Source organism: Equus quagga, chromosome 5 (assembly GCF_021613505.1).
Source record: "Equus quagga isolate Etosha38 chromosome 5, UCLA_HA_Equagga_1.0, whole genome shotgun sequence".
NCBI classification, from domain to species: Eukaryota; Metazoa; Chordata; class Mammalia; order Perissodactyla; family Equidae; genus Equus; species Equus quagga.
In genome coordinates, this window is record NC_060271.1 from 72,863,269 (window position 1) to 72,878,616 (window position 15,348).

Genomic DNA, 15,348 nt, shown 5'->3' on the forward strand with positions numbered 1-15,348 from the left:
GCTCTGAGACTCAGCAAGGGCTGTCCTGGGAAATCTCAGGGGGAGTAGGCTATACAGATTCTCCAGTTCTTTCCAGAACTACAGAAAGGGATGGATGTCATCAAAATCCAATTATTCCTAGGGATTAGACAGAGAAAAGACAAGAAGCAGAACAGAGGGCCCTGTGTGTGCCCTCTCTCTGAACACACTTCCTTTAGTGATCTCTGATTGCTCCTCAAATCTCAGACATGATGCTGTCCACCAACGCCCTCCCCAGCATGTCCTGGATGCTGCTCTCCTGCCTGATGCTCCTATCTCAGGTCCAAGGTGAGATTTCTCTGCCTCCAGCACTGGGTTCCCTCTGAATTCTCAGGGCCAAGAAAAGAAGGAAGGCTCCTATGTGACACATGTGGTCTTGGTGAGCTACATCCCCACACAATGAACTGCCTACAGTTCCTCCATCGTCACCCCCTCCTTCAGGGTTGCTAGTGGTGGGAGGCACCTCCGTGGTCCATTCCCACTGAAATGAGATAATTTCCCCTTTTCTCAGTGGCCTCTAAGTTATGCTGATAGGTTGAAGAGGGAGGTGTGAGGGGTCATTAGCGAGATATGGGGAAGAAGAATGAATGGAGGATCCAGTGTAGAAAGAGTCAGCCCAAGTGGGAGAAAGTTTGGACTTTTGAATAAAAGGAAGGGTAAAAGAAAAGAGACGGTCCCTCATTTAATCAGAGCTGGTTCAAGATCAAGGATCCTGAAAGTGTTGACAACGGTGAGAGGTACCCAGGAGCATGGTGTTACTTCCCCAAGTACTGGCCTCATAAATATTCCTCAGGATCACCTGCCCAGCCAAAACCCTACTCTTCATTTCCCTCCACCCTCCTTTATTTCCTTCCATCCCAGGTGAAGACTACCAGAAGAACCTTCCCTCTCCACGACTCAGCTGTCCCAAAGGCTCCAATGCCTATGGCTCCCACTGCTATGCCTTGTTTATGACACCAAAATCCTGGATGGATGCGGATGTGAGTAGTTAGACTTGCAGTTAGGGGTGAGAAGTGAAAGTGCATTAAAGTGGAGGGTGGTTTCCATTCTCCAGAGTTTCTTGAGGGTGAGAATGAGCATGCTCATCTTTTGCAAACACAACCCTTCTCACCTATCTCTGCCATGCCCTTCCCCCAGCGACATCTAGAGCTCCTCCTCAGTGTCTCTCTTCCCCACACAGATTGCCTGCCAGAAGCGGCCCTCAGGACACCTTGTGTCTATCCTCAGTGGGGCTGAGGCATCTTTTGTGGGCTCCCTGGTTAAGAATTCTGTGAATACCTACTCATATATCTGGATTGGGCTCCACGACCCCACACAGGTGCGATTACTTTTTCTCCTCTCTGTTCCCTCTCAAGCTGTGTGGCCATCCGGGCCCAGTCCCTGTCCCCTCTGCTTATGCAGGAAATATGCTATAGAATCCAGGAGTTCAGAGATCCTGGGGGATAATTAGAAGAAAAAGAAGGCCTCGGGGCGAGCTAAAGAGCTGTGTTTTGCAGAGGATCTTAATCTACAACTGAAGTTAATCTGCCTCATTTTTTTTTTTTTTTGAGGAAGATTAGCCCTGAGTTAACATCTGCTGCCACTCCTCCTCTTTTTGCTGAGGAAGCCTGGCCCTGAGCTAACGTCGTGCCCATCTTCCTCTACTTTATATGTGGGATGCCTACCACAGCATGGCGTGCCAAGTGGTGCCATGTCCGCACCCGGGATCTGAACCCCGGGCTGCCGAGAAGCGGAACGTGCAAACTTAACCACTGCACCACTGGGCCGGCCCGTTATTCTGCCTCTTGTCAAACTGTTTACACAATTCACACATGAGGTCTTGTAATTCAGCTCTCTGAGCTTTACTGAGTTTGTGCATACTGTGCTGAGGAAATCCTAAATGAAGATAGGATCCATTTTTGCCCCTATAGAACAGTGATTTTCTTTGAGTTTTAGAGGCTAGTCACTAATGCACCACCAATTGTTGTTTGGACAGTAACATATTACTTTGAGTGGTTCCATTGGTCTTTGTGATTATTGGCTTTGGGATTTGCCAATAGGAGCAAGGAGTTGGGGAGAGTTTCCCAGAGGAAAACTCTGTGGCGGAACCTATGTGCAGTCCAAATTCCTTGATGCTGAGGAGGGAATCAGATATCTAGCTGATGGAATCGTGCAAGAACTCTAACGGCCATTCAACCTCATCTGGCTGCATCTTCTACCCCACAGGGCTATGAACCCTATGCAGATGGATGGGAATGGAGTAGCACTGATGTTCTGAATTACTTTTCTTGGGAGAGAGATCCTGCCACTGTCTCAAACCCTGGCTACTGTGCAAGTCTGTCACAAAGCACAGGTAAGAGACAGAGGAGCTAGCTTCTGCCCAGTCTTTTCTGTCCTCTTATCCTCAGTTTCTGGGCCTGATCTTCAGGGAATCCTCCTAAGCTAGGAAATGCAATGTTGGTCTGTCTTCTCCCATCCCCTCTCACCTCTCATCTCTGAGTCTCCTTCCTCTGGAGTGGGATGCTGGTGAAGCAGAGGGAGAGGCTTTGAATCCTAGGCCAGAATCTGGCGGCCTCTCCAGTGGGTTCTCAAGCTCCACTGCACCAACCCCATTCACTTTAGCTTTTCTGTATCTCCAGGATATCTGAAATGGAAAGATTACAACTGTGATGTGAAGTTACCCTACATCTGTAAGTTCGATGCCTAGGTCAGGTGGGGGTGAGCAGCCTGAGTTTGGTATGCAGCTCATCATGAACGTGGACCAAGTGTGAAGATTCACCCAGGAAGAGAAGAATATTTTCTCTACATCCCCAAACCTGACCACCTTATTCTGACCTTCCCTCCTCCCCTTCTTCATTTCAGGTGCTTCTGTGAGTTCCATAACCTGAGTTTACAAAGAGCAATAAAAAAACTTTTAGTCTGCAATTGCCTATCTTGTGTGCTTCAGTCTCATAGACAGGCCCTGAGGAGGAGGAAGTAGTTGGGGGAGGAGGCTTGATGGGTCTTCTCTCTGCCCGATTTCCCCCAGTCCCTGAGAAAACAACTAAATCTATGTCCTCCCAGTATTTTTGCGATGAGGGCTATTGGCCCTGCTCATGTAGGATTTGGGTTACATATGAAGACATTGCTTTCCTACCAGTTTACTGCCCACACATTCCCAAAGGCCAGGGGCTAAGACACATCCAGCCTTAGGGGCTCTAATGATGTTTAGAACAGTGGTTCCTAAACTTATTGGGGTAAAGGGACTGTTTTTTTTTCATTTTTAATTTTTAAAAATTTCCAATCTATCAGAGAGTACTATCTGTAAATTATAATACAAATGAATAAATAAAATAATTAAATGGATAAAACAGATAATCAAAATGCACACCTAAATTTTTTGTTCGTTTTGACAGATATAAAAGTAATCTATCAAATAACTGTAAAATTTTTGAATATTTTTCAATTTCTGTACTTACTATGCCACAGTCAGCTGGCAAACTCAATATGACCACTCGTCCCTCGAACTATATATTGCCTCCTCCACAGAGGGCACCTTGTGAGAATGGACCCCAGGAGGTCCTCTGTCCTTGGACCTTAAAACACTGTGGTCTCAGTCGGGTTGAAGTTGGAATGACTTCAATATCTGGCAGAATTTCTATCAATAAAACTAGACTATTGGTGGTGAATATGATGCAGTCTATACAGAAACTGAAATATAATAATATTACACCTGAAATTTACACAATGTTATAAGCCAACATAACCTCAACAAAATAATTTAAACAAATAAAATAAATGGTTTTTTGAAGAATAGTGGTTTTAAAATACACAGATACGTGACAGCAACTTTTCGTGTATCTGTATATTTCAAGACCACTATTCTGCTTTCCACCTTATCACCACCCCTCCCTAGTCACAGGTTTCTATTGTGCAAAAAATGTACTTGGCCTGTTCCTTAATCTGGAAAAGACATTGTCATAAGAGACCATTAAAAAAATTATTCATGCGGTCCAGGAACACTACAACATTGCCATGTAAGAGTATTGTTCCTCAATAAACAAAGGAGATGGGTGGATAGTGTCATTTTTTTTATTAGTGTTTACATTTCTTTTACTTTTCTCAAGGTAGATTGCCTTGAATAAAAAACTATTTAGTATTTTCGGTGGACACACCTTTCCAACGGTTTAAACGAATTTATGATTCTACAATGCCACAGGTCTTGATTTTCTGTCCTGGTGAAAGAAATAAAATGAGTTAGAAAAGTTCACAGTGGGAGCTGGCCCTGTGGCCGAGTGGTTAAGTTCGCCCACTCTGCTTCCGTGGCCCAGGGTTTCGCCAGTTCGAATCCTGGGCACGGACACAGCACCGCTCATTAAGCCATGCTGAGACGGCATCCCACATGCCACAACTAGAAGGACTCACAACTAAAAATACACAGCTATGTACTGGGGGGCTTTGGGAGAAAAAGGAAAAAATAAAAATCTTAAAAAAAAAAAGAAAGAAAAGTTCACAGTGATTGTGCTTGTTCCAATTCTTAATTTAGTTCTCCCTTTAATGGCAGGGGAGCCACCTCAGTTGTGGGAACCAGATCCTGTTCTGTCAATTGGAGAACCCCATTATATAAGATAGGACATTTATAGTTGCAAATAAGAAAGATCCTACATAACTTGGCTCAAAAAAAGTAAAGATGTTTATAGGATCACATAACTGAAAAATCGAGCAGTAAAGTAGATTTTGAGTCAGTTCAGTTAGGCTCAAGAGGCATTTCTCTGGGGCTTTCTTGTCTGCGTTCTCTTTCATCTGTATGCTTTAGCCCTCTACTGGCTTCCTTTGATGAGCCCGTTTGCCAGCAGCAACTGGGGCTACTGGTTCTTCATCAATATCAGAAGAGAGAACAAATACTGCTTCCTAAATTTATAAGAGAAAAATCCTGAGCTTCACTCTTTTTAGATAAACCTGAGCAAATTACGGCAGCCAGGGGAGTATCATGGGCTGGTGGCTGAAGCCTGAATTACTGCTCATCTTCTCTGAAGCATTATTAGAGCAAAGAGGACATATTATCCCAGTTAAATTACGTGAGTTATAAAGTGTCCAGGATCTTGGAGTGTGATTCTTATCAAGCAAACCCAAGAAGGTTTACTCTCAGAAGTGTGGAGGGAGTGAATTTTCTTAGTGGAACACCTGGGTGCTGGTAGAGAAAGGGGGAAAGAGAGTAATGAAACTGGGTAGGTACCCAGGGAATATCGCCGCACACACATTCAGACAGAGAATTGGAAGGAGGTTAGACTTAACGTCATAACCAATTGTGATTAAAGGTTGTGAAAGATAATATAAGCCTTCTTTTTTTTTTTTTTTTGACAAAGATTAGCCCTGAGCTAACATCTGCTGCCAATCCTCCTCTTTTTGCTGAGGAAGACTGGCCCTTAGCTAACATCTGTGCCCACCTTCCTCTAGTTTATATGTGGGATGCCTGCCACAGCATGGCTTGCAAAGTGGTGCCATGTCCGCACCCGGGATCCAAACCAGTGAACCCCAGGGCCACCGAAGCAGAACGTGCGAACTTAACCGCTGTACACCAGGCCAGCCCCAATATATACGCGTTCTTTTTTTTGCTTAGTAATCGACAATTACCATATTCCTACCATCAAAAGAATCAAAATGCAGACATATCCAGAGACAGAAGGCATCCCAAATTCAGCAGAGTCTAAGTCAAAGATCAGCTATTTTCTTATTGTCAGTTTGCTGTTGACGACTGGCATCATAAAAACATCACTCTTCCAACATTTCTTATGCTTTTGCTTGTACTTTTCTAATTCTCTTTGCCAATTTACATTGTGAATGCTCCTTGATAGTTTCCCTTTGTCCAAATAATTATGTAAATATGCATGGTTACTCTCAGCCTCCCTTTGAAAGTAACCAGTCCTCCTGATACTTAAAGTTTAGATGACAAGACTTTTCAAACATAGGCTGGTGATGCTATATATCTTAGAAAAGTGAATAAGTCATCCGGTGAACATAAAATCAAAATACTGCTCTGTCTTCAGAGCAATGAAAGGATAGAAAATTAGGAGGACACAGAAAAAATTGTGATATTGTGACATTAAATCTTTTGAAAACTTTTCTCTCTAAATCAGATTTATGCTGGACGTCACTGTTCTCCTAAGGATGTGTTAAACATTATGATATTTAATTTACCTGAAACTCCAACAAAGCCGCTTAGTATCCATATTCTGGATCTATAAACCATGTGGCTGCTTAGCGATTCCTTAACAGTGCAGAAAGTTCATAACCAGTTCTTTGCTGCCAGCCATTTTCCCAGAAAGAAGTACTTTCTACTTTCCTAAAATGAAAAAAAATATCTTGAGCGATTTTGCCAGAGTAGATGTTGAAGATTTGTCCTAACAGCACCTAAGGGAGAAGCAGAGCAAATTCTAAGCCTAGCAGGTGAGCAGAGCAAACCCAGGACCCTGAGAAGGGACACAGGTAATGTGGGCTCAGAGAGATTCCCAGCATGGGGAGAGGCTTTTCCAGGCATGGGCTGGGACTGCCCAACATAAGGTATCTTTCCCACAATGAGTACTGGGTTTCCTTCGGGCAAAGGTGGAGTTTTATCATTCTCTGGGTGCTCCCAGGTGCCCAGTTCCCATGTCACTGAGAGGCAGAGGGAGGAAGAAAATATCTTCCAGGAGAGACTACAAAATGAAAGTGATGAAGTGGCCCACGAGGGCATGTGGGACCTCAGGCCGGTGCCCGATGGAGATATCTGGGGAGAGAGTCATGGACGAGAGAAACAGAGATGGGTGGACAGACCATTCCTCCTACCCACAGCCCATGTTATCTGCTGATTTGGCCCTTTCTATCAAACTCGGGAAAATGACCTGTACTTGCCTATGATGGTGGCAGATGAGGATGATTAAAAAAAAAAAAGATAATTCTTCCGAATGAATCCAATATGTGCATTTCCTGAAAATCTGACTTCAGTGTAAAAATTTCACCTGTGAGCTTATATCTTATTACTTTAAATTTTAAAAAATATGATACAATAAGTTTCCATCCCAATCTTCCAACCAATTCTCTAAAACACATAAACATGCATATACAAGTAGAAAACTGTCTTGTTAAAATGGAAAATTCTTTAAATCTTGACTTCTTGGTTGGCAATTAATGTGTTTGTTAAAGCCTTTTTTTTGTTTGTGTGAGGTGCCATGACCCAAAGATGCTTTTCTTTGCACCAGCAACATCTAAACCCATGTCCCCTTTGTGTGATTATGATCTTTTATCAATTGTGTTTGGAATGTAACTTGAGACTTAGCCCACTTGTAATTTTATTAAAGGATTTATATTAAGATTTGGGAATGTGCATACAAAATTTTCCTACATAAACTGCGGCTGAAAAATATTGCACTGAGGGATAAACACATTGTGCGAAATTTGGTTAGTTAAAAACCAAGAGGTGGGTGGGGCTGGCCCCGTGGCCGAGCGGTTAAGTTCGCGCGCTCCGCTGCAGGCGGCCCAGTGTTTCGTTGGTTCGAATCCTGGGCACGGACATGACACTGCTCATCAAACCACGCTGAGGCGGCGTCCCACATGCCACAACTAGAAAGACCCACAACAAAGAATATACAACTGTGTACCGGGGGGCTTTGGGGAGAAAAAGGAAAAAATAAAATCTGAAAAAAAAAAAAAAAACCAAGAGGTGGGGGCTGGCCCAGTGGCTCAGCGATTAAGTGCACACGTTCACCGGTTTGGATCCCGGGTGTGGACACAGCACCGCTCGGCATGCCATGCTGTGGTAAGTGTCCCACATATAAACTAGAGGAAGATGGGCACTGATGTTAGCTCAGGGCCGGTCTCCCTCAGCAAAAAGAGGAGGATTGGCAGCAGTTAGCTCAGGGCTAATCTTCCTCAAAAAAACCCAAAAAACAAAAACAAGAAGTGTTCTATCAAGAAAGCATTAACCAGAGATGCTGTCTGCAGGATTGCCTGTAATATCATAGGTGTTACTCAGAATTTATCATAGAGATGATAAAAGTTTTCTAGTTGGATAATGCTTTATGCACAGTCATTATTCAATTCCATCTTTATTTAAAATATTGTCAAATGCTCAGCATCTCTATGCTGTCAGCTTCCCAGAGACCCTTCCCCAGACTCAAACACATCTTTTTCTAAAAATGATAGACTATCACAAGTTGAAAAAGTCCTCTCATTGTATTGAGGAAGAAAAGAATATTCAGAGAAGAGTTGAGAGACAATTAGCCATGTGGCCCTCGTGTTTCTGCACTTCTTCAGGCAGAGGCACTGACCACTCTTTGTTCTGGACCATCTTTTCCGGGATGTTTGTGTAGTGAAGAGCCTTTGAAAACAGAGGTGGCGTCTGCCTCCAAAGCAAATGACAGGCTGGCTTACAGGTTCGGAAGGCAAAGATGATGTTTCCATCCAGAATCAGGACAGGCACACCTACTCTCCAATTCAATATAGATGTCTCCCTCTGAAGTAAAAGGTAGGCTGTCTTACCAGCCATTGTAAAGATTCAGATTCCCTAAGCTCCTATAACATAATTATAGGGGATATTCCTCTCCTCCATGTAACCCACCACATGTGAAGGCGTCTGTGGGGGCCCATCTAAATCCCCAACCATTGTACTTGGGGGTAAAGGGAACTATAATAAGCATACTGAAGCTCATGCTGCTGCCAGTAATAAAGTCCTTTGCCTTCTGCCAACATAAATGAAACTGTGGAAGGCCGATTTAGCTTGCAAGTGGGGCAAACCTTTTGAAACGTCATAGTTCTTGACAGGAACTTGAGTCACTTTTCTCTTGCAACACACTGAAAGAAAAGAACCTTAACTGAAGGGTCTTGAATCTCGCCTCTTAATTTCTATTATTGTTTCCATTGTCCTTTCCTTTCAGGAAAAATAATGCAGATTTTTTGGGTTTTTTCACCTACACCTGTCAGCCTTGCTGTCCCGGCCTGTTCCAATGGCAGTCCTCCCCTCCCAGTGATCCCTCAATGACTTAGCTCTCTCTCTTTCCTTCCCATTCATAGCTACTGACCCCACCCTGACATGGTATCTAGTCCTGTATGCGCCAAAGATAGTCCAGCCATTTTTCTCTGAGGGACGGCTAAGTTTTCCAAGAACCTCTCTTCAAAGGAAAACTGAATCTTAGACAAATACTCTTCTAAAATATCTGCTAATATCAAATATTGTGGACTTCAAGAGGGTCATAGATTAGGAAGTCTTGTAAGAAAACGAGTGTGGAAGAAAATTAACCAAAAAGTCATGTAAGTTTGGAGGTTAGATTGTCTGTTTTTATTAGACTCCCCTCAGGAATATTTAAGGCAGGAATTTTAGAATTTTCCTGTTTTTTAGAGTTTTTCTATATTTCTAAAGCCATCTTCACAACAATTTAAAAAACACTGACCGTTAAATATTTGGAATCTTTGAAACTTTTAATTGTAAGGCACCAGATAAACAGCTTGTCTTATTCATATCTCAAATTCCGCTGTATGGCCACTGAAGTTATAAATTGTCCTTGATAAAATACTACCAGAGCTTCAAATGTTTAGTGCTATTGGCACCATAATCTTGGTCATGTTAAAATGCAGATGATGATTCCAAATTCATTGAATGACTGGTGGTTACTCATATTCAAATGATAAGAACATACAAGAAACAAAAAACCAGATCTCCTCAGCACTAGGATGCCACCTTGTCCTGACAACCCTGGGTAGTGAAACAAATCAAATCAAGAGGCTTAGACCAACGACAAAGAGAGAGAATAAAGGCTTAGAGAAAGCTTTAATGCCGAGTGGAGTGCTGCTCAGGAGGGGTCTTACTCAGCCAGCCAGTCGCTGAGACTCTAAGGTGAGCACGTCAAGGAGTTTCTGGAAGTGGCTGAGCTGAGGTAGAGGGTCCACGCCTATCCAAGTCAGCGCATCAAAAACTGAAAGAAAATCAAGCCGAGCACCTTTAGGCTTTATTTGAAAATGCGTGGCCTGAAAAGCCTCCCAAGGACCATTCTGACAAGGGACAGAAAGGTGGAATGTTTTATAGGGCTTCATCACGGAAAGGTGGGTTGAGGGTCAGCCACTGTCAAGAATAAATGAACTGTTCTTAAGAATTGCAGTCATAAATTTTCTCTAAAGGGGTGGAGGGAAACAGGGGCTGAAGTCCTGTACAGGTGGGTACCAGTTGGAGGAGGGGGGAGAAGAGCCGTGGGGGCAAGCACATGCAAAATCACAGAGGAAATCTCTCAGGTCTCAAGTCCTTCAGGTGCTTTCATATAAGACACACAAGAATTGTTCCCATTATACGAGTTTGAATGAGGTCCAGCTCAGGGAAGCATGAATGGCAGAAAATTCTATGTTATGCAGAATTCTAATGACCTCTAATGACCCCAATGGTCTTATATAATAATTTCCCAGTGAGTGTGGGTAGAGCCTGTAAATTTGATGAGATATGAACCCCTAACATATGTTGTGTCATATGGGAAAAGCAATTCTTGAAGATGCAAGTAAGGTCACTAATCAGTTTACTCTGAGTCAATAAAATGGGAGATTTCTGGCCCAATCTAATCATGTGAGCTATTTAAATGCAGAATTTTCTCTAACTGGCAGGATAAGAGGAAGTCAAGAATCTCAAAGCTCCAAAAAGAATCAGTGTGCCATTGCTGGCTTAGAAGATGGAGGTGGCCTCATGCCAAGGAATGCAACTGAGAGTGGCACCTAAGCTGATAGCCAGCAAGGAAATGGGGACCTCAGTCCTACACAGCAAGGAGCTGAATTTTACCAATAACCTGAATGAGAGTGGGAGTTTGTTAGACAGTAAAAATAAACTAGTATGCTGAGTCTCCATTGGATGAAAATTTGAAGTTTAGGTTGGAATCCCTGTGTGTCATAATTCCCTTCTCCGAGAATCAAGGACCCTATGCTTCTAAACTCTTAATGAACAGATCTTAACCTATTTTCTATATGTTCAAAGATTGTGTCAGGCCCAGCTTAAGGAAAATATTATGAAAGAGAATTCTCTGGTCTGACCCTTTTGTATTCTTTAATTAGAAAAATGGGGAAAATACCAATGTTGAAAAGAAGCGATAGGAAATTCTACCAGATGGAAGGATCTGAGGGGGGGCCAGTAGGGTCCCATCAGGGAGATGCTTAGAAGGTAGTGTGAGACTTGTAAAACGAGATCAGAGGACAGAAATTTGAGGCTCCCGAGGACAAGGAAATAAATATTGAAAGAGCGGGAATTCAGGCTTCCCTGAAAAAGGCATCACTCTGGACACAGAAAAGTCCTCGATTTTATTACCTTGCATGTGGAATTTGGCCAGTGATATATAATAAGCAATAAGGATAGCTATCTCAGTAAGAATGCAGATATCGGGGGCAATAAAGACTTTGATGAGAGAACTATGTCAGTTGTTATTTGTTTTCAGTCTCCCTTCTCTATCTTGCAGCAGTTTCCTTTATCATGCGAGCTACAATATATTTTATTACACATTTTAAAGTATCAGATATTTTATACCTGGAAAGTCATTGCTTGCTTGAAGTCTTCTTGAAGTAATGAAAACTCTCATATTGAAAAACAAAAGGCACAGTTACTTTTGTTTTAATTTTTTAAAAATTAATTTCCTGTTCAGTTCAGCACGAGAAATCTATCATGGAACCAAGTATACCGGACACCTCTCATCTGCATCCTTTGTCATTCTGAGGAATATAACTGAATCTCTTATTTATTTTTTAAAAAAGATCTATCTTTCCCTGGTCATAAGCTCTTAAAAAGTATAACTATTTTTAGTAAATGCAGAAATAAATTGGACAAATTAAACAAACACATATGAACCTTCCAGTCAGAATAAAAATGTCAACATTTGTCTTCTTTGTTTAAAATCTTTAGTCTTTATAAAAAGAAAAAATTCATTGTAAATTCTTAGGCAAATACTACATTTTTGTGCATATTCTTCCATTTTGGGTTTTCATTTATTAAACTACATGTGAATTAATCAATAACTAATATACAGTATTAACCTATGTCCTTTAAAAGCATATATAAATTTTACCAAATAGTTCGTAACTTGCTGAAACTGGCTTTTTTCGTGTGCCATATTATGTTAAGATTTAACTTATTTGATTGAAATTTTGTTTAGTATCCCATTACATTTTACTTCTCCATTTGTCTTGATATACCCAACCTCTTCTCTACGGACATTTAATTTGGTTTTTTCTTTCTAAATTTTCAGTCTGTATTGGTTTGTGTTTTCTAGATTCCAAAGGGATATTCTGGGATGGTTCTTGTAATTCTTCAACTTCACAACACCATCTCAGAGGCAGTTAACTTCACATCAATAGTTTCAGCTTCAATGAACCTAGGAACCTCAGGCTCATTTCCAGCCACTTTGAGCTTCCCTAGGCATCAGCTGCCTACAGTTTCTACCTGCTTGATACTTTGAGAACATCTATATCATGCTAGCTCCTTATACTCAAACTTAGTGGACATGTTTAAATTTACTACTAACTCTTGCCTCCTGAAATGGGTCTTGAGAGGTTACTGAGCCTGGAAGGGAATGGAGGAAACTACAGCCATCAGAAATTGTGCTTAGTAATTGGATGTAGCCAAACTCTCTCCCCCTACCCATGCTCGACACTGAAGAAAGGACTCTATATTTAGAGGGAGTAGAAGAAAATCTACCAATTTACTTTTGGAAGGAGTCGGGGAGATTAAGGAGAAAGATGCCTTTGAAAGAAATGTTAGCATTGTCTGGGTCTAGGGAGCTACCTACTGTGGCATAAGCAAAGTACGAAATCATAAGCAACAAATCCTCAGTAGACTCATTTTACCAAGATTCAGCTGCTTTCTTTTTGCAGAAACAACCCCAGTTGGGTGTAGTTTTTGCTGAGGAATGCTGTTGGTGGCAAAGGTTTATAAAGATCCCCCTGCAAAGTCAGCCACCAGCTTGAAAGCCATTTTTTCTCATGCTTTTCAAACATGTGCCGATGATGCAGGCTTGGTGAGCCAAGGAGTTGAAAGAAAGATTTCTTGGACTCTCAAGGTCTGGTAGTGGTGCTCCTTTATTCAGAGAATAGCATGGGGACAGGACCCATGGGCAGTGAAGAGCTGCAATGTGTTAAGGGTAGGGCTAAATTGATAAGGCATAGGTATGTGAGTTATTTTTCACAAGACAAAGGAAAGATCATGTAAAAAAGTCATTAAAATAGTATCGGTGCAGGGGCCAACCCTGTGGCCGAGTGCTTAAGTTTGCACACTCCACTTTGGCAGCCTGGGTTTCCCCAGTTCGGGTCCCGGGCGTGGACATGGCACTACTCATCAGGCCATGCTGAGGTGGCATCCCACATAGCACAACCAGAAGGACCTACAACTAGAACATACAACTATGTACCAGGGGGCTTTGGGGAGAAGAAAGAGAGAAAAAAAAAGAAGAAGATTGGTAATACATGTTAGCTCAGGTGCCAATCTTTAAAAAGAAAAGGTTATCAGTGCAGGTGGAATTCGGTTATCATGTGGTCATATAATCATATCACTTTAGATATGAATCAAGTCAGGACATCCTATACTTCCTGGAGGGTCATATAGATGGGCATTTAGGCCAGAAAGGCCTTGGGCTTCTCTCCCTGGGGCAGCCTTGATATACATCACAGCCATCTTCCAGAATGATATCTGTGATTCCTCCACAGTAGTCTCTTCCCATCTGTGAAATGCTCTTCGTAGATGAAGGGGTAAGTTCATTAGTGAAGAAATTCCATATGTCCATGCCTCAAGCATTTTGGATGCAAAATGTATGCAGTTCCAGCAGAGAGAAGCCTGAAGTGGTAAATTAAGCAGATGGTGAATTTCATATCTGGAGGCCTTGGGTTTTCTTAATCTCTTGTACCCTCTCCAACACCCTGGAAAGAACTGACACACACTGAGGATCTTCCGTGATTCTATTCAGCTTGTCATATACTATATTAGTATCCTATAGCAGCTGTAACAAATTTCCAAAACGTGGTGGCTTTAAACAACAGAAATTTATTCTCTTACAGCTCTGGAGGCCATAACTCTGACATTAGTATCAACGGGACAAAATCACAGTCTTGGCAGGGCCATGATCCCTCCAGATGCTCTGGTGGAGCCCCTTCTTGCATGTTATGTATAATATTGAGATCATAACAGTACTTGCTTCGTAGGGTTGGTTTGACGATTAAATAAGTTAATACATGTAGAAGCTGTATAAAATGTCTGGCACCTGGGCAATATTTAATAAATGTTGGTTATTATTATTTGGGTAAGAGCAGGGTCAGTTCTGAAGTAACAAATGGATCCCTTTTCATAAATTATGGGTCCTGTATGTTTAAAGTCTAAGCAGTCTGTGAGGCAATCAGTTTCAAGGATGAGCGCATCCTTTGTGATATCATATCTATTGAGGTAGAACTGAAGAATTATGCCAGTTGTTCTCTATCTATAGGAGAGGCTTCAGATACTTTTCTGTGAATAATTACTTGAGTGGCTTCCTTTAGTAATGTTAATTCAAGAAATGTATTCACACACTGGGGAGGAGGGAAAGGGATGGGGGGGAGGGAAGGAAACAAAATACACACAATATAAGGCTTCAGTTCTCTTGTGATTTAACACACTCCGGTCCCGAAAGGCAGAGTTTAGGGGAGGAGCAGGGGCAATGTTCATGCAAAATTATGAGGTCTTCTGGAAGAAAGAGTTTCAAGATCCCAGATTCTTCCCCCTGAGAGTGAATTGAAAATAGTTTCTGAAAGAACATCTGAAGGGAAGGATCGGCTGGAGCTCCACTCAGTAACCAGAGGAAAAGTTTACCTTTGGGTGTCACTGTTTTCTGAAAACATGGGGTATGGTGCTACCTTGGAGTCTCAGTCCTTTGAATTCTCTGGATACTGAAATTTTCTTTAGGAAGCTTTCGCTAACCCTGACCCACTCCTCAGTTCCTTCCACGCTGGCTCCCTCATGCCTGGACTCCTTTTGCCAGAGATAAGATGTTTTCTATTCTTATTCCAAGAGAGGAAGTTTCAACGGAAGGTTTTGGTAGTGGGGAGAGAAGAGTGTGGGAAAGAGAAGAGAAGAGTGTTATGGAAAACTGAAAAGTTTATAAAAATGTGAAGGAGCAAAGCACCTGATGCCTTTTGTTCAGTAGGGGAACTAGTTTTCTACCTGAGAGAATCTGTAGGTTTCCATACATCTTAGAAACTCGGCAGTTGGATGTGGTTGAATTTAGATCAGGGAGAGAATAAAGAGCCTGTGTTGCGTTTGAAACGTTTCCAATTGTTGCTTCTTCTCTGTCAGAGGACAGCTTATTTGGAGCCCAATGGTGTTGGGAGCTGTCAGCTTGAAGCTGGCAAGAACTG

The 15,348-nt window shown here is 42.1% G+C and overlaps 1 protein-coding gene across 1 annotated transcript; it reads left to right on the plus strand.

Annotated features, from left to right (window-relative positions):
* The first annotated feature begins 227 nt into the window (after nt 1-227).
* LOC124239661 (regenerating islet-derived protein 3-gamma-like) lies at nt 228-2,704 on the plus strand. The gene is made up of 5 exons (XM_046661827.1): nt 228-306; nt 880-998; nt 1,199-1,336; nt 2,224-2,350; nt 2,637-2,704. Exons 1-5 carry the CDS (start codon nt 228-230, stop codon nt 2,702-2,704), a joined length of 531 nt encoding a protein of 176 aa, XP_046517783.1.
* Nucleotides 2,705-15,348: the final 12,644 nt, after the last annotated feature.